Source organism: Pelodiscus sinensis, chromosome 16 (assembly GCF_052426305.1).
Source record: "Pelodiscus sinensis isolate ZL-2025 chromosome 16, ASM5242630v1, whole genome shotgun sequence".
Lineage (NCBI taxonomy): Eukaryota > Metazoa > Chordata > Testudines > Trionychidae > Pelodiscus > Pelodiscus sinensis.
In genome coordinates, this window is record NC_143067.1 from 35,833,998 (window position 1) to 35,861,711 (window position 27,714).

The window sequence follows — 27,714 nt, forward strand, 5'->3', positions numbered from 1 at the left end:
AATGAAAAGTATGCTGTTTGCAATAAACTTTGCATAAAATAGTTAATTTGCATTTAATTTTAATGGTTCAAAGAATGTCAGGCAAAATGGTCGGCCCTCACGCATGTTCACTTAATCAAATCTGGCCCTTTTTGAAAAAAGTTTGGACACCCCTGGCTTAGACAGAGCTGTTCCACTCATCTTCCAGGGAACACTGGTGAGGGGGAGAAGGAAATGAGGGCTCTTTACATGCAGCACCGCAGCCCTGAATGCAAATTATTCATTAACTATTACCACTCAGCCACATGACCTTCAAAACTATATTTTGGGATGGCAGCCATAGGACTGATACTCCCAGATTAAGGAGAGCTGGAATATGTATGTATAATATGTGCAGCTCAAAAAGGAAAAGGACAAACAACTGGTAGTCGCAAGGACAATGGTGTTGGGTGGGGAAGAAGGGTTTGTATGTCATCCCTGAAAAATATGATACAAGAGAAACTGCTATCATCCTGATAGAGGGAGGTGCAGGGAGTCTGTGTATGTGTGTGCGGGGGTTGTTTCAGGTGAAAGTCAGGTGAAAATAAATACCACTCAAGGCAGGAAGTTAAATACCCAATTTCTCAACAAACCTGGGTTGGTAAAGAGCTCTTGCCACTACTTACATTTTCTGTTTGAGCTTCCCTGCCATCCCATGAGTATAGAAACAATAGCAGGAACACCATGAGCGCCATAAATTAAAGCCATGTAATGAGTGTAGCTTTTACATTTTCAGTAATGGAAAACAAACTGAGTCATTCAATTTTGTTAAAAGCCTTTCCTGCAGGTAAGGAAAGGGCTGCCACAAAACTGCCAAACAAATCTCTAATATCACTTGCCTTAACCAGTGGTTTGCATGTGGCAAGATTAATTTTCACTCCATTTCTATTCCCCACCTGGCTCACAAGAATGCCCCGAGCTTCAGGTGAGATGCTTAGACACACAAAGCTTCAGCAGACAGCTAGAGTTCCGCCGCATGACACTCCTCTCCACTGGTGGATGTAGAGTAGGGAGCTTTGTGTAGATGTTATGGGTCCTATCCAAAACCTGTTGAAGTAGAATGAAAAGCCTCCCATTGACTTCCATGGGCTTTGGGTTGAGCTTGTATTGTGCAAAGAGCTATTCAGTCTCATGCAATCCTGTTGCATTTCTAGAGTGTGTACAACTGTTCACTTTTTTTTGTTTGTATCTCTTTGGTACATATGTCATGCCAATTTTCTTCCACAATTTGATCTGAGGAAGTGAGTCTGGCCCACGAAAGCTCATCACCTATGAAACCATCTTGTTAGTCGTTAAAGTGCTGCATAGCCCTGTCTTTGTTTCAGCTAGACCAGACTAACATGGCTACATCTCTACGGCTGTTTTTATTAGCAAACATTCCACGTCGAATTAAATGGCTTAGCTGTCTAAACTAGAATAGGTTAATATTTCACAAGCCAAAAAACCAAAAAGACAAATTTTACCTCTTTTAGCTTCCTCAACTTGATAAATCAAATTTACTCAGCAAATATTTTGGGCTTCTTTACTGAAGTCATAACTCCTGAAGATCAACCGCTTGATCTTCATAGTCAATCATAGTCTAGATGTGGCCTTGAGAGTACTGAGTATAAGGAATGCAAAATTTGACTCTTTTTTCTTAGGAGCATATTTATTATTTAGCCCTTTATACACAGGACCCTAAGGCTTCATCAAAATAATATCATTTATTATTGACACGGCATTGTTGCGATTAGATGAGTGCATGTAATTACATGGAAATGATAATTAAGCACTAATTTAAATAAACAAATAATAACAATGCTGCTCTGGCACCAAATGAGCAGCAGACATTCTGGTGAGTTGCTAACCCTGGTAAGCATCCAAATGTTGATTGTACTATTATAATGGCAGGCTAGCATGTTTTTGCCCATTTCAACTAGTCAATAATGTGACAAAATCATAGCTCTTTATTTAAAACCACAAGATTTACCCGGCGTTGCTTGGCTCCTTAAGTCAATTAATTTTTGGTTTTTAGATAATAAAATGAAAATGCTCGTGCTTCATTTGAACCATTGCTCCGGGGTGGGGCTGGGGATGAAGGGTCAAGATGCAGGCTGCTCTGGGGAGAGAGAATGACCCCAGCCCTCTTTCACCGCAGCAGCTTGGGGCCAAGTGAGAAGTGCCTCTCCATGGCTGCTGCAGCTCTAGCAGGTACAGCTGGGGGAGGGGTACATATCTCCCTGCTCAAGCAGGTCCAGGTTCGTCACCCCCTGTGTCCTAGCTAGAGTGAGCAATGCAGCACACTGTGTGCTATCCCCTGGCTCCCTGATGAAGGGAAACAGCAAGCAATGCTTCTGTATGATGGGGGCGGGGAAGGGAGGAAAACTTCAGCCCCACTGCTCTCCCTAAAGCAGGGAGACCTATGTAACCTATGGCTTTTGAGGCAAAAACAGCTCGGAATGGAACTAAATATGGCGCTCTGGTCATCCCCAAAATGCATGCAACTTTTTACATTCAAATGAAAAACTCGGAATTTAAAAAATGTGTCATTACTCAGGTAGCTTGAATGTGCATATGAACCTGAATTTGACCAGTTATGAGGTAATCTTCAAAGAAATCTGAGAAAAGATGTAGCAGCAGAAGTCCCATTAAATAAAGTCTGTATATTTCATGTATGCTATCATTAATCATCATGTCAATTATCAATAATATTAATTTCCAGTCGTGAAAATGGGCATTCTTATACAGCTCTTTGTTGACCAGTTGTTCTGAATTTTGATGTACAGTAAACTTCCAATAATCTGGCACCTTTAGGACCCAGGGGGTACTGGATTATCAGATATGCCAGAGTACCGGAAGGGGGACTATGAGGGGTCTAGGGTGGCAGGGTGGCGTCGGCGGGGAACTGTGCAGCATGGGAAAGGGCAGTGGGAGAGGGCGGCGCTGTGGGACCAACCCGGCAGCATCCCAGCTGCTCTGCCCCCGGCTTCCCCAAATCCGCCACTGGTCAGTTTCAGCAGCAGCTGACTTTGGGAAGCCAGGGGCAGAGCAATTGCCTACACTTAAGGCAACTGATTTAATTTTGTGTAAAATTTTGCATAATAAAGGATGGCAATTTTTTTTTGCAAATGTTCAATTGTATAGATATACATTTTGATCAGATCTACTTGATGTGATATTTGTGTGCGGTTGTGGGTTGTTTTTTTTTTTTTTTTTTTGCTCAAGATAAAATCCTGGGTGCAGGGGGCCCCACCAAAACGGTTCGAATTGGGCCCCACACTTCCTAAAGCCGGCCCGGCCTGCACGATGAGCTTTCCTCTTCCTGACAGTGACAGACGGGGACTAGCAAGCAACGAGTGTTGTTAGGGAGGCAGAGCACACGTGCACTATGGGACAACATCACACTGAGTCTGGCTCAGTAACAGGAGATACCTAATGTTGGCCACCACTTGGACACTGAACCTGCCACACACAAACCACCACAGTGAATGGGACAATTTCACCACTCCTTCTCTGAGCCCTGAAGATTTATTCTGAGGTATTATCTTCATTTTCCCTCCATGAGACCTGACGACACCTGTCATTTCTGCCACTGGATGGCTGACTGTCCCTATGGCAAGGAGACAGCCTGGTGCACCTCTGCTGACAAAATCCACAACATTTGGGGCTGAAACGCACCCCCTCCTAACCCCTGCAGCTTCTCCCAGAGCCAGCAACCATACTCCCTTCTGCACCCTGACCCCCCTGCACCTCAATCCCCTACCCAGCCCTGACCATCCTCCCAGAGCCAGCACCCCTCCTGCTTGCCCGATCCCCCTTTCCAGAGCCAGCATTCTCTCCTGCACCACTGACTCACCCCCAGCCACCTTCCCAGAGCCAGCGCACCCCACCGTCCTGCATGCCAAGCCCTAGATCTGAGCCCACTCCCAGAACTAGCACCCCAAAACCTCACCTCAACCCTGAGCGAGCACTCCATACCCCCTCCTGCACCCCATACTCACTCCTGAACCCCAACCTCTGCTACAGGCCAGTAAAAGTGAGTGAGGATGAGGGAGAGCGAGCAATGGAGGGGGTGTGGTGTGAGCAGGGCACGGCTTTGGGGAAGGGGTGGGGCATCGGGGGTGGGACAGAGTAGATCTTAAATTCCTCAAATTCTGAAAGTGATCTTGGGCATAAAAAAAGTTGGGGACCCCAGGTGTACAACCTTTGCACAGTGCTGTTGTGCATTTTGTTATGATACAAACTGTGATGGGGTGAGGTCACAGACGACGTCTCGGGGTGCCTCCCGGGGTGCGGACACGGCCTCTGCCACTCGCCTTCCCGCTCTTTGGGGCTCCTCACCACCCGGTCCTGCTGGGCCAGCTCCGCTGGTCTCCCCCAGCCAAGGCCCCAAGGTGAGGTCCCTGCCCCCACCAAGAAGCAGTACAGACACTGAACCACTTCAGGTCCAAGGAGAGGGCAGTTTAGGGCCCAACCTCCAGAGAGAGCACTCCCTAGATGGGATCAAACCCCAAAGAATTAGGTAAGCCCCTTTTAGCAATGAAAGGGGGACTGTGCACACTGGCTGCCCCCCCAGGTAACAATCGCTTACACTGAGTTTGACAGAAAATAAAAATGGTTTTATTAAGTTGAAGCCGTAGGATTTAAGTGGTAATAAGAGAAAGCAGGCAGAGCAAAGTAGGTTACGAATCAAAAGAAACAAAACCGCTTGGCTAATTCTCCACTGAAACCTCAGTGCAAACTTACACTCACCCTAAAACCTCTTTCCAGCTGCCACTCTAAACCAGGGCTGTCTTCCCCACCCTGGGTCTCAGGCTCCTTCCTTCAGGTGCAGCCAAAAGACCCAGGCCTCTGCTTTCCTATTCCTTTTGTTAAGGAGTTGAGGCCACTCCTTACCAACCACTGCTCAGACTTAAGGACAAAAGATTGTTTAACAGTGGCTCATCTAGAAGTGGCAGGCAACACCCTCCATGTCTCCCATTTACACATTTGAAACTCACAAGTGTTCCCCACTCCATGTTTCTAACTTTCTACACACACATGATGCACACAACAGAGTAAGATAAACAGAACCAGCAGATCATGACATGAAGATCGATGGGTGACCTGAAATAATTCGCTCAAACCACCTTTGAGATATGTATATTCATGTTCATGAGCCCAGTTCATAAAGCGTGGGGGGGAGGGTCTGTCACACAAACTTATGAGTGTGGCCTTGGGTCCATTCCCTTCCCTACACTGCATGAGTTTCCTCCAACCGACGAAGAGAAGTGACGGTTTCTTTAGCTCATTTAAGGGAGGATGTTGGGGTTGAAACGTTGGTGGCAGATAATGTGGGCAAGGGAAGGCATTGCCTTTGCAAAAAGAAAGGGGTGGTGACCCAGCCCATGCTGGGTTGCCCACCTGGAGAGAAGGCTGGGGCCAAAGCATGGCTGCCTGGCCAGTTGGTGCTGTGGCTGGCTGGCAGGCTGCGATCGCCTGGCTCCCCAGGGAGCTGCAGCCCATCCAACAGGCACTCCAGATAGTCCAGAAGGCAGGGGTCAGTGCAGCTGCCTGGCTGCTCCAGGGGCCGGTGTAGAACTTTGGCCTCACAGCTGACTGGCTGCTCCAGGTGCTGGAGCCATGTGGCTGCCCAGCTGTTCTAACGGGTGGAATGAAACTTGGGCCCTGCTACTACCGGGAGCTGGGGCCGTCCAGCCCCTCTGGGATTGCACAGCTACCCGGACATTGCTAGGGTAGGGGAGGCGCTAGCCTTGGGCAGGGGCCAGCAGCCATAATCAGGTAGGGGTGGATTCAGAGCATGGGCCAGAGGTCACAGAGAGGGCTGGGCTCTGGTGGGCATGAAAGAGACAGGGACTTTGGCAAAGGAGGGGGGTTGGGGCTTGTCTCCCTAAGTCAGCTGTTCACCCACCACTCCTAGGGAAAGGATCTTCTGAGAGTGGGAGGCAGCCTTTAAGGTGAAACTTGGATCAAAACAGTCTGGGGTTCTTGACCTTCAGAGAAGGCTTTTTAATGCCATTACAGCCAAAAGAACTAACTGACATTTCAAGAAACTAATACACTCTGAACAGATATTGCATCTCAGTTTTTCCTAACAGGCCCTGTTTTTATCTGGGATGATAGACATACAATGAGATTAAGTGACTTGCAGGAAGTCAGAGTCACAAGTTAGTTCAGCTGGGATTAAAAACAAGATACCACTGGCTTTCAAGCTGTTGCTGTAAGCATGTGGTCTTTTAAAGAGAGATAGGTATTAATGATGCTGGAGCTGATAGTGCTAAACCATGCTGAAATGCTTGAATCTATGAACTGGATTCAATTTAAAGCTAAAGCTATAAATGCCTCATGCAAGAAGCGGAATTCTCTTGATGGTTTCATGCCAATTTAAGAAACATGGAAATAAAAGGGATGAAATCTGCATGGAAGTAAATGTAAATTTTCCCACTGGCTTCAGGAGGGTCAGGATTTCATCTGACGTTTCAATATGGAGTGCAATGACAAATTTATAAACTTGTGTTTAAAAATATTAAACCCCATTTCACTACATAGGACTGATAGAAATGGCAAGCACAGAGGAAACTAATGCTCCAAGATAAAGCATGCCCTCAAACCTTCACTTGCTATATCAACTGCGCCATACCTCTTAACACAGCTACAATTACCTACTTCTGGAAAAATTGCTTATAACAAACTTGGCCACTCGCAACTTAACAACCTCAAAATTATCAGAGTAGTGCAGTGGCTGCTAAAATCCTTGGATCTAGTGGCCATATGTTACTAGTGATGTCAAGGCTGATTGAACTACTACCGGATAGAGATTACACAAAAGCTGTCTTAGTTTTCAGTTATCTAGATAAAAGAAGCAAATCCACCCATTTGCTATATCAGGGGCAGATGACCGTTTTGCGGGGCCCCGGGCAGCATAATTCCACGGGGCCCCCCTATGCCATGGCACATGCGCAGTGACGCCATGCGCATGCGCATGCGCAGCAGCGCCACGGCGCATGCACGGGGCTTTCTGAAGCGCGGCAGGGCGGCCGCACCGTTCGCCCTGCCGTATATCCGCCCCTGTGCTATACCTGCTGTTAAGGAACATTTGCCTTCTGGGATAGTTACTAGGACAAGACAAACGCTTATGTGTTTACATTCCATACAAGGTCCACATGCACAAACTTGTCCCAGTAATGGATGTATTAAGGAGATGTGTTGATAAAGTATCTAAAGATCAGAGTAGCACCTGGATTTTTACAAATGGTACCACAGAAAAAAGTGATGATTATAGAGGTTAGAGTCAGACGCAGCCACGCAGGGGATACATGCAGGCTACAGAGATGAAAATGCATTTTGCATTGAAAAGAAACATTTAAACTTTATTCACTGAAATATCATCCTTCTAGCAAGAAGAAGAAATTATTCAGACCAAAATGCCTGATTAGTGTATACATGCCATTGTACATGAGAAGTTCAGAGAGGCAATTAGCCTTTCTTGTATGGTCCTTTCACTTCACTACATGCCTTCAGAGTACTCTGAAATTATAAAATTTAAGTAAGGAATTAAAATTTGTTTTCACTCAAACAATAAAACAAGATCACAAACATTTTCCCCTATGGAAGCTGTGACATTACAACGCATGTACTTCATTATGATATGACTATACATAGCTAAAATATGTTTTATGCAAAATGGGCTGTATGAGATATCATTGGAAAGATTATGATTTACTGAATATGATTATGCTAAAGTTAGTAATATGGACTATATAAACCATTACAACTGGGTATGTGTTTGAGAGACACCCACCAAAAAAAAAAAAAAACAAGGTCCTCAAACTAGATGGGCCATTAGGGAGAAACCACAAGATTATGAAGCTACTAATCTCTCTCCTTCCTGAGAAGTGTCTTGGGAAATAGGTGTAACACTACTAGGTCTAGTGGTCCTGTCACCTGTTATTAAACACCACCTTGGACTTCTGGTAATTTTCCACTAAAAGAAGGAGAGGTCTGCCTTATGTAAATCTTATTTTAAGCTGGGAATAAGTTGATCAAGGTTCTCCCCTTGCCTCTCCACCCATACAGACACTGAAAAACAGAACTGAACTGAGGCGGCAAGGTAGAAAAGTTGGGCCTAAGCTGGAAAGGTGTCTAACTTACGAATAATAATACCTGAAGAGTTAAGATGAAGTTCAGTGCAGCTTCCTTTCAAGACTTTCTGTAATCTGCCTGCAACAATATCTAGGATGAGGAATTACTATTTGCAACCAATTTCTTTGGTGAATCAAGCTTAGTTTGCAAGTTTTATTTGTTTAGTGATCTGCTTTGTTCTCTTTACTACCTCTTTAACCATTTAATATCCACCTTTTGCAGTTAATACAATTATTTCTTATGTATAATATAACCCCCTTTGTATAATACAGAAATGGGGGGGGTGGGGAAAAGGCTGTGCATTCCTTCCTCCACATTCAGGGAGAAGGAGGATTTCATAATATCCCTTGGGTCTGCACTCCCGAGGAGGTGGATACCTGAGTGCTGGGGAGTCCTTTATGAGTCTTCTCAGAGGTGAGCACAGTGTCTGATGTTCTGCAGTTGAGTGTGCAGGCTTAATAGCCTGGCTCAGCAACACAAGCACAAAGGATGAACAGGCTGCCACAACATGATCTCAGCACATCAGGTGGAATCCCAAAGTCACAGAAGCTTCCTAATATGTTGAGGTCTAATAGTGATAGAATCTCACCGTTTCTGTCAATTATATGTTCACTTTTCACAGCAATGAACTAATTTATAAATTTCCATCGATGGTCATTCACCCCATTAAGAATCCCACATTCTTTAGAAGACTTAGCAATTGATACAGGGGTGTACAATTTATTTATCTGAAGTGTGTTACTGGATGGATGCTTTTATTTTTTTCCTCTTTAGGAAAGTAGGCTATTCTATTATCTCCTTCCTTATAATTTTTAGGAAACCCATATCTGAAGGACCCAAGTCAGTGTCTTAAAATGCTGTAGCAAGGAAAACCAATTCTGAGGTGGCTAATAGGGAAATAAGTTACATCCAAAAACTGATTGGTCACTTTGTTGTTGGTACAAATTACTCCTTCATTTGTTGTGGGTAGACACAAATGTTACAAGCAATAGAGAAGATTGTCTGCAGATTTTCAGCTGCCTAATTTTCTGACTCATATCTTTAACAGATATTCAAGGCAGTAGACAGGCATTACATAATCTTAGAATGCTTTAAAACACATCATACCATTTTGTATCAGTTATGTTAGAGGAACAGTGTACTAAATGTGTTTTCATAGAAGCATAGAATACTAGGACTGGAAGGGACCTCGAGAGGTCATCGAGTCCAGTCCCTTGCCCTCATGGCAGGACCAAATACTGTCTAGACCATCCTTGATAGACATTTATCTAACCTACTCTTAAATATATCGAGAGATGGGGATTCCACAACCTCCCTGGGCAATTTATTCCAGTGTTTAACTACCCTGACAGTTAAGAACATTTTCCTAATGTCCAACCTAAACCTTCCTTGCTGCAGTTTAAGCCCATAAACATAAAACATATTGGCTGTGTCTAGACTGCATCCCTTTTCCGTAAAAGGGATGCAAATTAGACACATCTCAATTGCAAATGAAGCAGGGATTTAAATCCCTCCCATTTCATTTGCATAAACATGGCTGCCACTTTTTTCCAGCTCAGGGCTTTTCCGGAAAAAAGCGCCAGTCTAGACGGGGATCTTTCGGAAAATAAAGCCTTTTCCAAAAGATCCCTTATTCCTCTTAAAAAAAGGTTTTCCGTTAAAAGCATTTTCGGAAAAGCGCGTCTAGATCGGCAGGATGCTTTTCCGCAAAAGCACTTTTTGCGGAAAAGCGTCCGTGGCCAATCTAGATGCACTTTTCCGCAAAAAAGCCCCGATCACCTTTTTCACGATCGGGGCTTTTTGCAAGAAAGCTCTAATGGCCATTTTAACCATAGGGCTTTCTTGCACAAGAAATTCACGTTGCCTGTCTACACTGGCCTCTTCTGGAAGAGCTCTTGCACAAGAGGGCTTATTCCTGAGTGGGAGCGTCATAGTTCTTGCGCAAGAAGCCCTGATTTTACAGTAGAACTTCAGTTTACTTGCGCAAGAACACACGGCCAGTGTAGACAGGCAGCATGTGCAAGAGCAGCTGTTTTGGTGCAAGATCGCGCCAGTGTAGACACAGCCTAAATGTAGTAGGGACCAGGTGGCTCTTACTACATGTACAACACAGAGCCGCAGCATCCCGGACCCAGCATGAGCCAGGAAAGAGCACCAACCCTTATTGACTCATTGTATAGTCCATACAAATTGGCTACATGATTAGCCAATTACCCACCTCCTGACATCCTTAGCTCAAACGAACACTGATACAGAGGCAGCAGCATGGGGGCAACAGCTAGATCCCCCTGCCTGGGGCTGCAGGCAGGTGCCAGCTTGGAAGCCAGCTTCTGGGCTATGTCTACACTGGCGCGATCTTGCGCCAGAACTATGCAATGAGGCTAAGCGTGGAATATCACCGAGCCTCATTTGCATATATAATGAGCTGCCATTTTTGTGGAAGAGGCTCTTGCGCAAGAGGGAGCTGTCTACAATGTCCCTTCTTGCATTGCCGCTATGCTAATTATTTTCAGGAATAACAGCATTGCTCAAGAGAGTTTTTCCTGCGCAAGAAGGGGCAGCGTAGACAGCTTCTTCTTGCGCAAGAACCTCTTCCACAAAAATGGCAGCTCATTATATATGCAAATGAGGCTTGGCAATATTCCACGCTTAGCCTCATTTGCATAGCTCTCGCCAGTGTAGACATACCCCTTGAGCGCACCGGCTGCCACCCTGCACAGCAGGTCATGTCTGAGGTTTCCAGCAATTACAGGTTTACCTCATCACCTGCTTTTCACAGGGCTAGCGCAGGTTGTCAGACGGTGGCTGGGCGGGCCTGGTCCGTGGGTCCAGGGACTAGCAGCCCCTCACAACGCTGGCTGGTTTTGCCACTAATCACTGAGAACGCGGACGACGGGGCGCCACCTAGAATCCCTGCATGAAAAGAGCGGGAAACACAGGGGAGACCCGCTCACGCCGGTGCGACGACAGAAAGTGAAACTCTCTGTTTTTGTGACCTTTGAGGTTTCTGTCATGCATACATGAAATTCGGTGCTACTGCTCGGGACTTGCTCCCTTTGCTACCTGGTCCATGGGTTGCAAATACCGAGGGACTGGGTATTGTGGTCGAAAACACTCACAATTTGCTCCCTCCTAACGGACTCAGGGGATGTTAGTGTTTTGCCTTTTATTTTGTATTATACACAAGAACACAAATACTGAAAACTATATTTCAATTTTTTAAAAATTTATTATTTCATGGTTATCTAAATCTATTTACACATCTTGTCAACTTTATGAAGAAGAACTGCACTATGAACATTTTTGGCACTTGTATTCTGTCTTCTCATCATTGATCATTTCTTCAGTGATTCCTTCCGGAATGCACGGCATATGTGCCCACCTCTTGCAGGAATCACACTGGACCTTTGATAAGTGACAGTTGAGAAAAAGAAATCACACAACTTATAATGTAACACATACTTTCAACGCACTCATGGGATTCCTTCCTCATGTAAGCATTTCCTAAGATATTCCTATCAGAGGTGTTTGAAAACAATTTTGTCGGAGGGACACATCATGGTTCACAAACTGTATTCAGGGACATGTACTGAAAGCTTTGACTCCTTAAACAGTATGTGCCCAGCCCCGATTCTGCCCCCTCTGAAATCACATGCCCTGACTCCCAACCTCAGAACTCCCACCCATCCAACCCCCTCCGGTCTGCTTCCTGTCCGTCCAATGTGACCCCCGACCCTTGTTCAACCCTCCTGCTCTCTGCCCTCTGAGCAGCAGGACTGGCAGCAGTGCTTCATGGCTGTAACGAGCCATTACAGTGCAGTCCCTCCGCCTAGAACGCTTTTGGCAAGGTGAGCACATGTGGCGGGGGAGGGTGGTCAGAGTTGGAGGCTCTTCCATGACCGTGATCTCTAGGACAGGGCAGGATGGTGCCACATTCCATATGTGTCCTGCGTACCGCAGTTTGCTCACCTCTGTACTACGACCATGATGGAAATGTTTACTGTTGTGTATTTTTCATCAAATTCCATAATCTTAAAAAGATTAGGCATGTGTTATATACAAAGCTGTATTATCTTACCATAGTGCATTCCTCACTTTTCTTTTCACAATTGATCCGATTGCAATATATGCAGAATTCTTCTATCCCTTCTGAAAAATAAATACAGAGCAATGAAATGCAAATTTTGTTATGACCAACACTCTAAATGCTACTACAGAGTTATTAGTTACTGTAAAACTATTAAACTAGTCACTGGTTTTAAGCTAATTTTTTTTTTACTAATATTTTTACAAACTGTAACTACATTACATCTGAATATAAAAAAACAAGTTTATTTATTTAACTTTTCAAACAATAGTAACGATTCTCCCAATCTAATTTTTTGGATATTTACAAATATTATTGTTGAATGCTCAGCATTACATAACCAAACCTGTGAGATATACCACTTATGGGGTATTAGGTTGACGCTGTGTTACGTCACATATTTCAACTCTTCCATTTAACTTCACATGTGCCTACTGATTCTATAGAGCATGTGAAAAAATTATTACCTGACTCCTTCATTAGAAGAATTGCTATGTGTCTTCTAAACTCATTATTTGCCTCCTCTGATATGTCTACAGAACTGACATCTTTCAGCTGCAAATACGTTTCTGCAAACTAAACAAGACTTCTGTTTAGAAAACATTTCATAATTACCATAGTAAGAGAGTGTGCTGTGACGGCATGACAGTAAGAAACAGACACTGGTTCAGTCACGTACATGACTGACCATACAGTGCTGCTGTAGTACTGCTTTCTGTTTTCATGTCGCTGACCCCTTTACCTCTCCCATCCTCTGTGGCCCTGCCATGGTATCCAGCAGGGCCACCCACAGTGGGGGAACAAAAGGTGACCAGCAATTTAAAAGGGCATGTGGGACCTTGGCACCATAGCCTCAGCTGTCAAAGTGATTGATGGTTGAATCTTGTCCTCACAAGACAACAGCACTTATGAAATCCTAGAGCACAGCCCACACACCTTGGCAAGGATGCTGTTGCAGTGCAACCAGTATTCTTTTGCATTTACTACCACCTCTGCTATTGACACATAAATATCAAACAATACAGACAATGTTTTCTTACTAACCTTTAAGATGAGTGGACCGCAGTTATGGCCATCAATTTGTCTATTATGACTAACAATTTGACTCTTCCAATTTGATGTTGAGTTGCTCTTTTCTCCTTTGATGAAGTTTCTGAAATATTAGTGGAAGCCATTAGTGGACTGTGCAGAACAGCTATTTTTTCTTAATTTTTTTTCTTTCATTTTCTGTACATTGATTAAAATGTTTGTGAGCTCTCTCTAGTTATTGATACTCATGACTTATTTCTCATGTAATACATACACATACACATAAACACTTTTGCTTTCAGATTTCTCTGTCACCAGTACAGACTGTATCACCTGCTTTGCTGTGCCACATGTGGATAACACCTTCACACTCATGCATCATTCAACTGTCTCGTGTCCACATGCTATGAATTAGTAAGCCATACTCAAATAACATAAGTTCACTGCTATTAAATCAGTAAGCACATTTAGTACAAGCACATGCTCTTTCGATTTTTATTTGCAGAGAACAGGAAGATATTACGCTCACTATTGTTACATTACTTTAAACTATTTACACACCAACAGTGTAGGATCACTGTGAACACAATTATCTTAGCATTCACCTCCAGTTCCTAAGAAATTTTCTTTCATAGCTCATCTCTTCACATAATGGATCAATTATTACCAGTTCTTGTGTATCCATCTGTGCTATCTGTAAGTGTAAAGAACATTTACAAGTTAGGTTGATAATGTGAAATTTAAGCTGTTTATTACTGACTTACCCAAAACAAAACATTCACATATTCTCATTTGTAATCACTAACACAAAGTAGAAAAGCATATTCAATGATCAAACAGTTACTAACTTGATTTGTTCACGTACATTTTGATACAATTTCACATTAACTTGTGTTGTTTAAGAAACACGGCTCTCGGAATAGCAACACTCTCATTCCACTTTCATTTCCAGGCATGAACTAAGATACACAGTTGAGGACATCAGACCACTGCCACCCAGCTGTGTTACCACCACTTACATAGTACCACTTTCATTCAACATATTCCAGAAGTGAAATAGAAAGCATCTTACCGCAAGAACCCAGTGATTTGGTGCGTTGTAAGGAAGTAATATTATATCATGATGAAGAAATCTGCTCTGTAATTAATTTTTAAAAATTAGGATCAAAATTAAAGTTGAAAGATAAGCCAACTATGACATGTAGATTATACGGTCTTAATTTATTAACATGGATTACTATTACTTTAGGCATTACACATCACAATTAGCATTGTCATTTAACATTCATAGTTATTTGTAGTGTCTTAATTAAGAAGGTGCTCTGCTCATGCTAGGTAGGAAATCTTGTAAAACTTTACCTTTGATTTCAGGTTTCTTTGTCTGCCTAACAGAATCTGTGTGGCAACTACTGTTGAGATGGCTTCTACCTGTTGTCAGACAACCAAGATCTTACTGCATTATTAATTCATTAATGCACATAAAGAACATAAGAATAGTTTTCAGATTATTTCTGTTATCAAAAAATTAGTAGTACTTAGGGACCCTTAGACACCAAGTCATTGTGGTGTGTAGCTTCTGTTGAGTATTTTCTTCACTATGCTGTGTATAAGTGAAAACATAAAGATAATGAATTTCACATACACATCTATGCAAGGGATCCATACTGTTATCAATAAGGTTATGTACAAGATTCATGTAAAAAAAAAGATTTGTAAACAACATATATTGTCTTACTTAATGTAAGACATTATTAATTAGATCACATATTAGTATGTAATTAATGTACCAGATGAAAATTATAGACAAACTACTGTGGCCATCAACATATCAAGTATTGTATGTCAGATATTCACCTCAAAATGCATTCCAATACATATTTTTTTGCATTAAATCATCGGAAATGTTGCAATGTCAGCTGTATATTGATATTGCCAAAGTATTTGGAAACCTATATTTTTTATTACATTCAAATGACTGTTAATTAACTGATACAATTTAGACAGTTATATAGTATCACACTACATGGCCTACCTTTCCCCCCGATTTCTCGACTAGACAGCTGAAATACGCATCAATAACCTACAACACATGATGACAGAAAGGGAACATTGTCAATAATATTAGATTAATCAATTATCTTTCCATACACTTGTAGTGCTAATTAAGAATACCTCATCGCATATCCAGCTTCTTGGTTTCAGGCAATGAAATGAAGTGCCATACAATTTGTAATTTTTCACTTTGGCCTCCAGTCTCTCTTTCTGTTTGCCATTCATTGCAAATTTTACTGGAAAGACAAGAAACACCCATTACTTGCAGACAATTTCAGTCTCCTTTTTCTCTGTTTTCATAGTGATTTTTTTTAATTTGAAAGAATATTGTAACACACTTCATACATGCAATTGTGTTTAAAAACTGTTTTAGAAATGTGAGTTAGTTAACAAAGTACCTTTCAGAAACCATTTTTTGTCTTCCACATCCTCCATAATCATGTCACCAAAATCATATTCCTCCTGCATTTTATCATTTGGAGGAAGATCCTCCCCTATCTCCTCTTCTTCCGTTGCTGTGTTTTTTATATCTTTCAATGGTTGAACAGGATAATTATGCGATTCAGGCCCATCCACTTTTCGAATCTTTTTGAAGGTATTTGTTGTCCCATTGTTACCAAATGTGATTTCAGTTACAACGCTTTCCTCTGATGTGCTCTTGGGAGCTAATTGTGGAGGCTCTTTAAACGGCTTTAAATGTGCAATGCTGTACTTGGTTCCTAACATTTTTCCTGACATGTTTTCTAATTTCACTGTCTTACCCTCAATACTTGTAATTTTGTATGGTCCACGATATGTAGGTTCTAGTACTCCACCTTTTCTTGTTCTCCTCCTAGCATTCAATAACAGGACAGAGTTCCCAACATCAAATTTTACTTCACCGTATTTTGAGCTTTTCCTTTTCACATAATGTCTCTGTTGCTTTTCTTGTGCTTTAGAGATGTTACTTAAAGCCATTTCAATGTCAGCCTCATGTCGCAATTTCTTTTCTATGTCATACTCTCTGCAGTAATCTTCAAGGACTGTATTCATATCTGGGAGCTTAGAAAAATAATAGAGAAGGGGTTGTATTCGTACCCTGAATTCACACTGAAAGACATATGCACATGTAAGCTGCAGGTGATATCACAGAACGTACTGTGGTTTCAACATTATCATAATGAAGACAGCTCTTTTTAAAAGATATTACTAAATAAGGAAGGAAATATAGCTACCATAGCTACTATTATTATTGTGTATGGAATGGATCCTGGACTATAGGGATTGCCCGGCCTCATCCCTACCCTCCATGATTATTCACTGAGACTGGGAGACAACAGACACTGTGCAAGGGAGGGTTGCTTCTCCTCACCTCCATTGATGGCTTATGATGACATTGGCACAGGAGGCTGTGACCCTTTTCTCTAGAAAATTAATGGCTACATGGTGGGTAACAGATAGCCTCCGTGGCTATCAAAACCTGCGCTGAAATGTGGGACACAGTGAATTAATGACCTATCTTTGTTACAACTGATAAATAATGTGTCTGATTAAAAAATGCACCTTTATGCTTCTCAAGCTGTTATCCACATGTAATTTCTTTTTGTGTTTCTGGCAAGTCGGACATCGCGCAACCTAGTTTGGATGGAATAATACGATCACATTACGTTTTCCTTAGATCAGTAGTACTCCAAGGGAACAGAGTTCACCTTTCCACAGCTAATATATATTTTTTAATTTTCTAAATTATGAACTTGTATTTCAATAGTCAATGTCTTTCTTCCTGAATTATTGTCACTACTTTACGTACCCAATCGGCAATGTCTCTTGTCATCCCTGGCCAATAGTATTTTGAAGTCAGTATATTCCTAGTTTTGAATATTCCTTCATGTCCACTCATGAAACTGTCATGATACCTTTCAAAAAGTGTCAGGGCTTCTTTCATGGTATGCACAACCTTTCTTCCTTTGGCTGAATGGTACAATGTGCCATCTGTTGAATAAAGAACATGGATCAAAGAGGATGAGTAAGGTGATTGCCTGCTGCAACAACCAATGTTACATCTCCAATCAGCATCTTCCCCTGTATCCCATTTCCTGTTCCACCTTGGCTCCTTGGCATTCTGCCTGACCCACAACTACTTTACTCAGTTTCAACCCAACTAATGCAAAACACAGCCCTAGAACCGTAAACGTGCAGTCCCTGTGTCACAATGGCACTAGGGCTGTATGACTGAGTCAGATCACCTACAGCATGTGGGCTTCTGGGGTAGTGGATGTCATGTCTTTCTTAGATGAACATGATCAAGGTGCTGTAGCTTCTCCTGCCCCACCCCTCACTTATGCTGTAGATGTGGTCTGGAATAAGGGTTCCCCCTGCTACTGCGCCGATTCATCACGGGCTGTATTGTGTGCGCCGTGTGATTTCTTTCCATGACCCAGCCACCCGTTTGAAGTTTTCCCCCAACCTGCCCAGGCCTATGCACAGTAGTCAAAGTGGCTACTCTGCAAAAGATGAAGACAACATGATGAAATCAAGTGTTGCATTTAAGATATAACTTGTTATTAGCAAAGGTATTACTAAATTATACAAGACACGCATATCAAAGAAATCTATACACTGTACAGTTCGTAATTGTGGGAGTACAAGGTGTGACTTTCAGTATATGGTTAGGAGTATTTATTTCTGTTTTGTAAATTAGAAATCATTGCTCACTGACCATATAGTGACTGTTGTTGGTGTTTGCAGCACAAAGGAGAATATTCATAAGAAATGAAGCACAGTTATAAGTTTAATTTTAAAAGAATTATAATTCATACTACTTTGTAAGGTAACTGACCAATATGTTTCATGCATGCATAGATAGCAATAGAATTTTTCAATGAACTGAGAATGAAGCTAATGCTGATAATCACAGTAACAGTGAAGGTAAGGGAAACATTCCAAATAATCCCAGTGTTGGGACAGCAGTACACTCCTGTACAGCATGTATCATCCATTGTAATGTCATTATTCTATTAAAAAAAGGATTCCTTGCCTTCCAAAGAGAATTTACTAGCAAATTGTCGAAGGTTGAATCGTCCAGCCTTATTCATTCCTTCAGGATATGTGTTACTCCTTATGTATGCCAAAACATTTTTAATTTTGTCCTCAAAACATTTCCCTGAGAATTGTTCACAACAGGAAACAGTTACTGAATTGGAAAATGGGAACATCAATCCATATAACAGTCAGTTCAAGTAGAAAATATGAGATGTACATTGCGTATATATAAGCAACGTAAGACAATATTAACAATGCATGATTGTCAGGCCAGTGACAACACAGACATAAATTAATTTCAGGAACATGCATAATTCTCCTGAATGTATGTGTTACCAAAGAAGGATGATTTCTATCAATGATGATCTAATGTTTTTTGAGATTGATATCGCCTAGATCCTTGGTTATAGTCAGTGCTCGACAAATTATTGAAAACCCTACTTGACAGACAAAAAAGGGACTGGCCACCCCAACAAAAAAATATTTACATTAAGGTCATAAATTCATAATAAGAATAAGAACAGTAATTACTAATATGTTATTAATAAATATCCTCCATGTTAGGAATGCATGTATTATAAACTTCAACTTTTTCCCCTCTGCTGTCATGTCTCCTCCCCCTGTTCCAGCAGCTCCCCTAGTGCCTGCTGCCTCCTAACCCTTCAAACTCCTCTGTTGTCCTAACTCCTGTCCTTCTTGCTGCCCTGAGACTTACTGAGACCTGCCCCCCTGCACCAGACCTTCTCTCGCCCTGGGCCCACTCCTCAAGTAGAGCCACTATGATCAATTGACCTACCCCTTCTCATCCCATCTCCTTAAACATGCCTCTACACACCTACCCTGACTCACTACTCTGAGGCTGGTCCCTCCCCTGCAGGTGTCTGCCCTTCTGTACAGAGTACAGAGATGCATGAAAAGAGTAGTTTCAATTAATACACATTGAAACAGATGCTTGCAAATAAATGGTTCATAAAGCAAATGAATGCACATTGAAACACTTTTTTTATGCAGATTGGACAAGTAAACGTACCTTCCATAATGATGTGTGTAGTACAGGAAACTTTTTGCTTGGTGAAAAATCTGGGGAACAGATAGTGTTCGAAAAGTATTAAGGATGTGAAATCAAGAAACACCTAGAGCATATACATATGAGTATCACTTGATACGCAGTAATGCATTTAACCAATCCTTTAACAGAAATTTTAATTGTTAAGAGTAATATATTGTAACTAGATTGTCTAATAAATTGTATCACACTGTAATGGCTCTGAGGTTGGGCCCAGTATTGGCCCCTGTTACTGATATAGGACTGGGGTGAGCTTAGCAATTATATCAGTGTCCTGCTTGTGGTTACTTCTGGTATCCTAGGGATCAGATTTTTCAATGGTGATAATTCACCATCACGCTGTAGCTCTCCTGCAGGAACTAGGTTACTCAGGGTTGTTCTATTCCAAACTTTGCAACACACACAGACACTGCCACCCACTAACATTGAACACCTCAGAGTATTGTGTAATCATCACTCTCAGTGTGACACATCATATATACATGGACTCAGCATGTTTAACAGCAATGCCACACTGCACCCACATGTGCCCGTGGATTCAATGGGATAGATAAGCCAGCACTTTAAGATGCAACCCTCATGTGCCCACTCCCTCCCCCCCCCCCCCCCCCGGTTCTTCACCACTGACCTAGCGGTGAGGCTATGCTTACAGAGGTAGTTTGGGGTGGGGGAATGAGAGATAAAGAAAGAGAGGGAACTCACCACTCCGTGGAACTGTACACTGATCAGGGTTCCCAGATGGTGAAGGTATCTGTGCGTCCAGAAGGTTGAAGAAAAGCACAGCAGAAGCCACAACACGATCAGAAAGGAGATGGTGTTGCTCTCTCAATGAAGCTTCTCCAGTATAAAAGCCACAAAGCACAAAAGTTTCACCAAGGCAAAGAAAGACTAGTGATTGGAGAATACTTGTAACATAAACAGAGGTGTGACCAAAGGGAATGATCACCCCTGAATGTGGATGTTTTTCCTTGATGGAGGTCACAAAGCAGCTAGGCAGTTTTAGTGTTTTGAATGTCAATAGGATCGTTACTATCATTGGTAAGATACTGAAGAATGTGGATGTGAGCAAGACTGGCTTCAGAATCTGATTGATCTGAAATTCCACATCAGAAATGGCTTGTCTGGTTTCTGTATACCATAGTTCAGTGCAGGTCTGGCTTTGGAATAGCTGGTCTACATTCTGTATGCTAATGAGATGTCCCTCTGTCCCGTCTTCAATGTGAATGAGGCTGGGGTGTTTCAGTACTATTTTCACCATTGTCTGAGGAATTTTAGGTGTGTCTTCACAGCCTTTTCATTGCTTTGTCTTTCAATGGAGTAGAGGCCTGAGAAAGGTGTCTGATTCTAAACTAAGGTGTCTCCCTGGCTGGAAAAAAACCACAGGTTTGACATGTGACCATATTATTTTTCCCCAAGAATGACAGAGGTGATAGGTACCACCCCTTGGATCCTGGGATGAACCCCCTGTCCATTGTGGCAGACCGTTAGGGAGTGAGATGGCACTTTAGCTGAGAGTCCAGTGCAGTGCAGCGAACATCTCTTGCACTGCCCATTGTGACCTGTGGTGTCCGCATATCCTACTCGGTGATGGTGCCTCTCAGGGAATTCAGGACACTTGACTCTGCTGTCAGCACATTTGGTGGGGTACATTATCTCTGGTGCAAGGCCTCGTCATTCAGGCTTGTAATGTACTTGATCTTAATGTTCTAACGTACAGTCACCAGTGGGGAAATTTCCTTCCTTATGCACTACACAGGAGAAGTGGGTTAGTGAAAGTATCTAAGTCCTTGTTCACACTTACTTTTCCCAGAGACAACGTCAGTGTTCTTGCGCAAATAGTCACGGCCAGTATAGGCAGGGGGCAAGATTTTTTGAAAGAGCGGCTGCTTTGGAGCAAAATCTTGCCAATATAGACACAGCTTAAATGTTTAAAATTGTTATTTAAATTGTGAAAAGCTCAAAGGAAAAAAAAACCCCAGCACTCTGTGGCACACGCTGGGATATCACAACCAGTGTATCTGGAATGTAAGGGAAGTTCAGTCTGTTCATCACAAGTCACAGGCCCTCTCTCAGGACCTGGCTGTACTGCGGGGATGCTGCGGCTCAGACATGTACTCTGGCGGTGGACACATCCTCTCATGCTCTAGGTGGCCTCCTGGCTGGGGGCATCTCCCGATGCTAGGACCACTACCCAGTGTCCCCCTGAATGAACCTGGCTCCAGACGGTTCCAGCTCCACCACTCTGCCTCATCTCCAGTTTCGCTCTTCCTTAGCAATGCTTCTAATCTGCCTCTAGTTCCCTGGGATGCTTGTCTGGCCCCCCGGCTCTGGTTGTTGCAGCTTTGCTAACTGCACAAGTCTGCTCTGTGGCCTGCTTCTGTGACTCTGCTCCCAACACTGGCATGCTTCCTGTGCTGATTTTCTGGCACCTCTGTCTCTGCCCCGCTCTGCTCCACAGCTCAGCTCGGAGAAATGCTCTATGTAGGGTTCCCAGGTGTACAGTTTGGAACCGAACAGGCAATCCAGTATTTCTATTTTGAAAAACAATTTATAAAGTCTAATTGAATCAATCGAACTGTCTCCAGCATGTGCTCAACCCGATGGAATGTCCAGTGTGATGTAATGTCAAATGTGTCCAGTATTTTTGTTGAAAACATCGGGCAAGACTAGCTCTAGGCTTAGCTGGGGCCAAATGTGTCTGAACAAGGGAATTCAAGCTCACACAGAGGACAGGAAAATAATGGCATCCTTACTCCTGGATTCGCTTGACCATCCTGTTAATGTGGATGACCTAGAGCATTGGACTCTAACCATTTTTCAAGGGGACTCTCAGTATCAAGGCAATGATTTCACATTCAACCCTCCACTTTCTGTTGGTGTTGTGAAATAGCCAAGCAAAACACCACAAGTGAGTTTTAGTAAGGGGAATACAATGGCACTGTGGCAGCAGGCCCACTAACACAGCTGGGTCTGGACCCTCGCCTCCTATCAAGGCTTGGTATTGTGGACAGTGGCCTGGTGAGGTGCTGGGAAGTGAAGGGGTGGGATATGATCGGCAGTGGGGAAGGTTTGTTTTGGGATTTATTTTGTGATGCTGGGGAGTGGGGAGTTTGGGGGGCCACTGGGCAGTGGGGAGATCTGTGTGTGTTAGGGGCTGTGCAGTGCGGGAGAGAGATCTACGTGTGTCAGGGCACTGTGAAGCGTGGGGGTCTGTGAGGAGCACTGCAGTTGTGGTGGTGGGAATATGGGGGGGCACTGGACAGTTAAGGGATACGGAGGGGTGCGCTGGGCATAGCGGTCTGTGGGAAGGCACTGGGCATAGTGATTTGTGGGGGTCTCTGGGTGGTGTGGCACTGGGTGTAGGGAGTTAGAGGGGTGCTAGGTGGGGTAACAGAGTGTGGCATGGGCCTGCCCACAATAGGAAGAAGCATGATGGCATCAGCTCAGGGCCAGGAGGGCCACTGTGTGTCAGTTTGTAAGCAGTGCCCTTGTACTAGGCTGGGTGGAGCAGGGCTGTACCTGCAGTAACATGACACATTGCCCCTGGCCAGCCACTCACTCTGAGGCAGTGGTCACCAACCAGTAGATCTTGTAGCCTCTGTCAGGTAATATTGACTGGTTTGGCCAAGAGGATATCAAGTGCCAGCACTTCAGCTGCCCTTCCCCCCACTGCTGTGCATGTCCTGCACTTTGCCCTTGGAGCTGCTACTCCGCCTGGGAGTCTCCTGCTTTCTGTGCAGGGCAGGGGAGGAAAAAGAGGGGTGCTGATGTCAGGGTTCCCCATATGCCATTCTGTATCCTTTCTCCACAGGACCAGGGATGGAGTTTTCTTGCAGCTTTAGGGAGTGTTATAGGGCAAGGACATGGGTGAGCCTGCTTTAGCCCCACTCCACCACCATCCAGGAGTCACCAGCAGTGCCAAAATGGAGCACACATCCCTAACTCCTACCCCAGGCATGAACCCAGTCCTGCATCCAAGCCCTTATCCTAGCTCTGAGCACCCCTGCATCCAAATACCCTCCCAAAGCCTGCACCTAGAACACCATCCTAAATGCATGCCCCAAGAGTCGCTCAGAGCCCTTCTCACACTCCAGATCCCTTAAGCCAAGACCAGAGCCTGTGCACCCAACTCTCTGTCCCAGGCTGATGAAAGAGACTGAGGATGGACAAGAGAGGGAGGATAGAGGGTGCAGGGTCCGCACCTTGGAGAAGGAGTAGGAAGGAAGCGGAAAAAGGGTATTTATATATGAGGTACATATTAGATTGCACTTTCAAAACTTTGGAGCCCCCTGCTCTGAGGTCTCTGACCCACGTCCCCATTGCCCCTGTGAGGAATCACAAAAGGTTCACTTGGCCATGTTTGGGGCTCAGGATCTGGGACGGAGTTTGGGTGCAGCAGGGGTGCATGCTAGGGGGAGTTTGGGGGACGGGTGCGGGCTCTATCCTGGGTCAGGGGATTGCAGTACAGGAGAGGGTGTGGATGGGAGGGTCTTTAGCTCTGGGAGGGACTTTAGCACATCAGCACAGTACACAAGAGAAAGGAGATGCAGTGACTTCAGATAGACATAGAAACGGAGAGAAGACTCTTAAATATTCCAAAAATGAGAAGCAGAGTTTGAGACAGGAACTGTCTGTACAATATTTCACACTTGTATAAATACAGAGGAATATTTCACACTTGTATACATACTGGCTGTGTCTAGATTGGCCACTTTTTCTGGAAAAGCAGGTGCTTTTCCGGAAAAACTCGCCAGCTGTCTACACTGGCCGCGTGAATTTCCGCAAAAAGCACTGACGATCTCCTGTAAGATTGTCAGTGTTTTTGCGGAAATACTACGCTGCTCCCGTTCGGGCAAAAGTCTTTTTCCGAAAAACGTTTGTGTAAAGGGGCCAGTGTAGACAGCAGAGAATTGTTTTCCGCAAAAAAGCCCCGATCACGAAAATGGCGATCGGGGTTTTTTTGCGGAAAAGCGCGTCTAGACTGGCCACGGAGGCTTTTCCGCAAAAAGTTTTCCATTAAAAGCATTTGCGGAAAATCATGCCAGTGTAGACGGAGCCACAGAGGAACTGCAGTGTCTAAGCACTGACCCTCTAGGAATTGGGAGGCCTGTGCCTTTAAGAACTCACGCGCATGCTCAGTGCAGCCAAAGTCCCAAATCTGGGGGCTGGGGGCCGCTCACGCACTGGCGCTCAGGGAGCTCGATCCCCGGGGCTGCAGGCAGCGCAGCGCGCAAGGCACGCCGGGAAAGCGCCGCGCTCCGCCCGAAGCTGCTGGGGCTTAGCGCCGGCCGTCTCGCGCCAAGGAAGCACTTCGCACATGCGCGGGGGGAAAAGAGAGAGAGAGAGAGAGAGAGAGAGAGAGAGAGGAGTCGTGCGCATGCGTCCTGAGGTCCAACACTCAGGAGCCGACGAGGAGGAACGAGTGGGGAGAGGGGCTGCAAGCGCATGCGCGTTGGCGGGGCGGGGCGGAGTTTATTATCGCGAGAGGGTGGGCGGTGCCTCGCTGGGACCGGAGCCGAATTTGAACGAGGCGAGGGGAGCCGGGACACGCTGGCGGCGCCGGCCAGGTACAGCCGGCAGGGGGCGGGGCTTGTGCGGGCAGCGTCCCGGAAGTGCTCGGAGAGCTGGGCTGTTCCCCTCCCCCCCGCCGCTTTCCAGGGGGGGGGGTCCCCGCGCCCCTCCCTAGTCCGGCCCCTCAGCGCGGGGGCTTGGCCGGGGCCGGGCACTTGGTGTCCGCGGCGGGAACGCTGGTGCGAGCGGGTCTTGTGCGGGAGTTGGAGAAACGGGGGGGGGGACAGCCCCAGACGCTCCCAGTGGGCCCCAGCGGGCCGCTGCACTTGCTGTCAGAGAGGGGGAAGGCGGGGTCACCCGAGCAGCGGGTCTCCCGGGGCTATGCACCGCCCTGGGGCTGTCCAGAGGCCTTCCCGAGCTCCTCTATGTATCTACCGAGGTCTCTCCTAGGCTGCATAAAAAGGCGAGAGAAAGGAGTTCGAACTAAACTTCCATTCCACTAGCTGCTCCCTGTGCTGAAGTGTAAGTACAAGGCCTAGATTTCATTGAATTGATTCCAACTGACATGGTGCAAATGAGAAATGAAGAACTTGTTCCGTAATAACCCAGCAGCACTGTAAAGAGCAACAAAACACGTATGGTGTCATGAGCTTCTGTGGGCAAAACCCACTTCTTTCCATGTCATTTGAAGCAGGGGGTTGCGGCCACAGAAGCTCATGACGCCATCTCCGTGTTTTGTTGGTCTGTAACTGGAAAATCTTCAACAATTAATAGCCTAGAAGCATCTTAAAATTTTCCGGCAACCCCTCTCAAATTTTTCACTACTAGTTCGCTGTGACATCTTTACATAAGAATGTAAGAATGGTCATACTGGGTCAGACCAATGGTCCATCTATCCCCGTGCTCACCAACCCATCGCTCGTGATCGACTAGTCGATCAGGAGGTCTCGACCAGTCGATTGCAAGGTATTCGGGGCTCCCCCAATACCCCCCCACTCCCAAGAAACCCCACTACCTACCTCCAAAAATGGAGGTAGTGCTGGCTTCCCGCGGGGTGGAGGGAAATCCGGTAGCTGTGCGCTACTTCCGGGGTTTCCAGAAGTGCACTGCCTGCTCCCCTTCTCCAGGTCTGTGGTGTGCCGGGAGGAGGTAGGAATCCTGGAGGAAGGCGCGTGCTGGGGTTTGAGGGGGCAGAGAGGGAGGGGAGTTGCACGCTAGGGCTCCCCTCCTCTGCTAGGGAGGAGATAGGAGTCCTGAGGGCAAGCGTGCGCTGGGGAGGGAGGGAGGAGTCCTGGGGGGAAGCATGCACTAGGGCTTCTGTCCTGGGGTGGGGAAGCGCACACTAGGGCTCCCCTCCTCTGCAGGGGAGGAAGTAGGAGTCCCGAGGGCAAGCGTGCGCCGGGGAGGGGGGGAGTTCTGGGGGAGAGCGTGCACTAGGGCTTCCCTCCTGGGGAGGGAGAGGGGAAGGGAGGTGCACACTGGAGCTCCCCTCCTCTGTGGGGGAGGAGGTAGGAGTCCCGGGGGAAGCGTGTGCCGGGGCTTTCCTCCTTTGGAGGGGGAGGAGGGACGTGTCCTGGGAGGAGGCTCTTGCTAGAGCTTCCCTCCTCTGGGAGGGGAGGGAGGCGCGTGCCCAGGATACCCTGCCCCCTGCTCCCACTGGCACTCTGCTCCCACTGGCACCCTGTCCCCAGCCCAGCACCCTGTCCCTTGCCTCCACTGACACCCCATCCTCTGTCCCAGACCCTTGCCTCGGAACCCACAAGCCCCCTGTCACTTGCCCCAGCCCCCTGTCACTTTACCCAGCACCCATTGGCACCCTGCCCCAGCACCCTCTCCCCTGCCCTGGCACCTAGTCTCCTTCCCCAGCACCTACAAGCACCCTGTCCCTTGTCCCAGTACCTCCTGGCACCCTTCCCCAATACCATGTGCCCTACTCCCATCAGCACAGTTGGGGCCACATTAGTGAGGCTTGTGGGGGGTTTGGAGGAGTTTTTATTTTGCATCTCACTTGTGTGGTCCCAACTGACTTTTCTGTGGGTCAGTGATCCCTGACTCAAAACAGGTTCCCTGCCCTTCTCATAAATAAAGACAACGCAGAAACTTTTTGTGTTTGACATAGTATTTTATTTAAAAATGAAGCCTGGCCAACAAACCCCCAGTTGGGGCCGAGCCCCCGTCTGCCCACAGCATCATAACACTCCTGCACTCCCCCTCCCCCAGACCCTCGAGCTGAACCTATCATACACTGGAATCCCCTGCCCTTTGCCCCTCACCTACTCTAACCCAAATTCCTGCACCCTCCTATTCACAAGCCTGTGGCTTGCTTAGTACCCTAATCCTACATCTGACCCCCAACACTGGCCCGCCTGAAGCCCCCTCCCCGACCCAGCATCCCCTTCTCCACCTCCTTCTGTATCCAGATTTCTTCCCAGAGCTTGCATCTCTCACCCCTACCCACACCCAAATCCCTCATTCCCACCCCAGAACCTACACATTCTGCTTCAACCCAGCGAGGGTAAGGCTAGACTGCAGGAGTTTTTCCGGATTCCGGAGATATCCCAGAAAAACTCTTCTGCATCCAGGGACGCATTTGTTCTGCTTTTTTTAGTGGAAGAGCAAACGTGCTCTTTCGGTAACCCCTATATTCCTCTTTCCATGAGGAATAAGGGGGCTTCCAAAAGAAGAGGTTTTTCTGACATTTGGTCCAGCTTAGACAGGCCAAATGTTGGAAAAACCTCTTCCTACAGAAGAATTGTGGGAAAAAAAGCAGCAGTATAAGGATTGGGGATAGTAAGTGATGGAGAGGAGG

General features: G+C 45.4%; 2 protein-coding genes across 14 annotated transcripts in view; one reads left to right on the forward strand and one right to left on the reverse strand.

Annotated features, from left to right (window-relative positions):
* SPDL1 (spindle apparatus coiled-coil protein 1) overlaps positions 1–27,714 on the forward strand; it is a 160,071-nt gene that overhangs the window by 90,002 nt on the left and 42,355 nt on the right. For 4 of the 11 annotated variants that reach the window (XR_012896298.2, XM_075900156.2, XM_075900158.2 and 1 more), the window contains exon 1: positions 24,838–24,961. The exons of 1 other annotated variant lie outside the window; for it this stretch is intronic. The gene's annotated coding sequence lies outside the window, so the exon portion shown is untranslated. Of the gene's footprint in view, positions 1–24,832; positions 24,962–25,038; positions 25,428–27,714 lie in introns of those variants that run through there. 6 more of the 11 variants (XM_075900159.2, XM_075900163.2, XM_075900167.2 and 3 more) reach the window with 6 other exon arrangements.
* On the reverse strand, positions 11,352–24,722 carry LOC102456264 (uncharacterized). Of its 3 annotated transcripts, none has more exons than XM_089769550.1 (16): positions 24,522–24,722; positions 20,097–21,142; positions 19,359–19,408; positions 18,324–18,449; positions 17,097–17,278; positions 16,850–16,921; positions 15,706–16,348; positions 15,428–15,543; positions 15,288–15,335; positions 14,615–14,683; positions 14,328–14,393; positions 13,861–13,949; positions 13,271–13,379; positions 12,694–12,802; positions 12,218–12,288; positions 11,352–11,544 (listed from the first exon to the last, which is right to left on the reverse strand). In XM_089769550.1, the coding sequence occupies exons 3-16, from the start codon at positions 19,363–19,365 to the stop codon at positions 11,431–11,433; spliced, it is 1,821 nt and encodes a 606-aa protein (XP_089625676.1). In that variant the 5' UTR covers positions 19,366–19,408; positions 20,097–21,142; positions 24,522–24,722; the 3' UTR covers positions 11,352–11,430. The 3 variants fall into 3 exon arrangements, with proteins under 3 accessions (XP_089625676.1, XP_089625675.1, XP_089625677.1); XM_089769549.1 differs by having other exon boundaries at positions 18,324–18,479; XM_089769551.1 differs by lacking the exon at positions 16,850–16,921 and having other exon boundaries at positions 18,324–18,479.

Excerpts from the sequence above, each read along its gene's own strand:
- LOC102456264 (XM_089769549.1), bottom strand. Across the intron at positions 16,349-16,849 it reads ACAGCTTGAGAAGCATAAAG|CTCCCAGATATGAATACAGT; the intron begins GTGCATTTTTTA and ends TATTTTTCTAAG. Across the intron at positions 13,950-14,327 it reads CAAATCACTGGGTTCTTGCG|ATAGCACAGATGGATACACA; the intron begins GTAAGATGCTTT and ends TTACACTTACAG.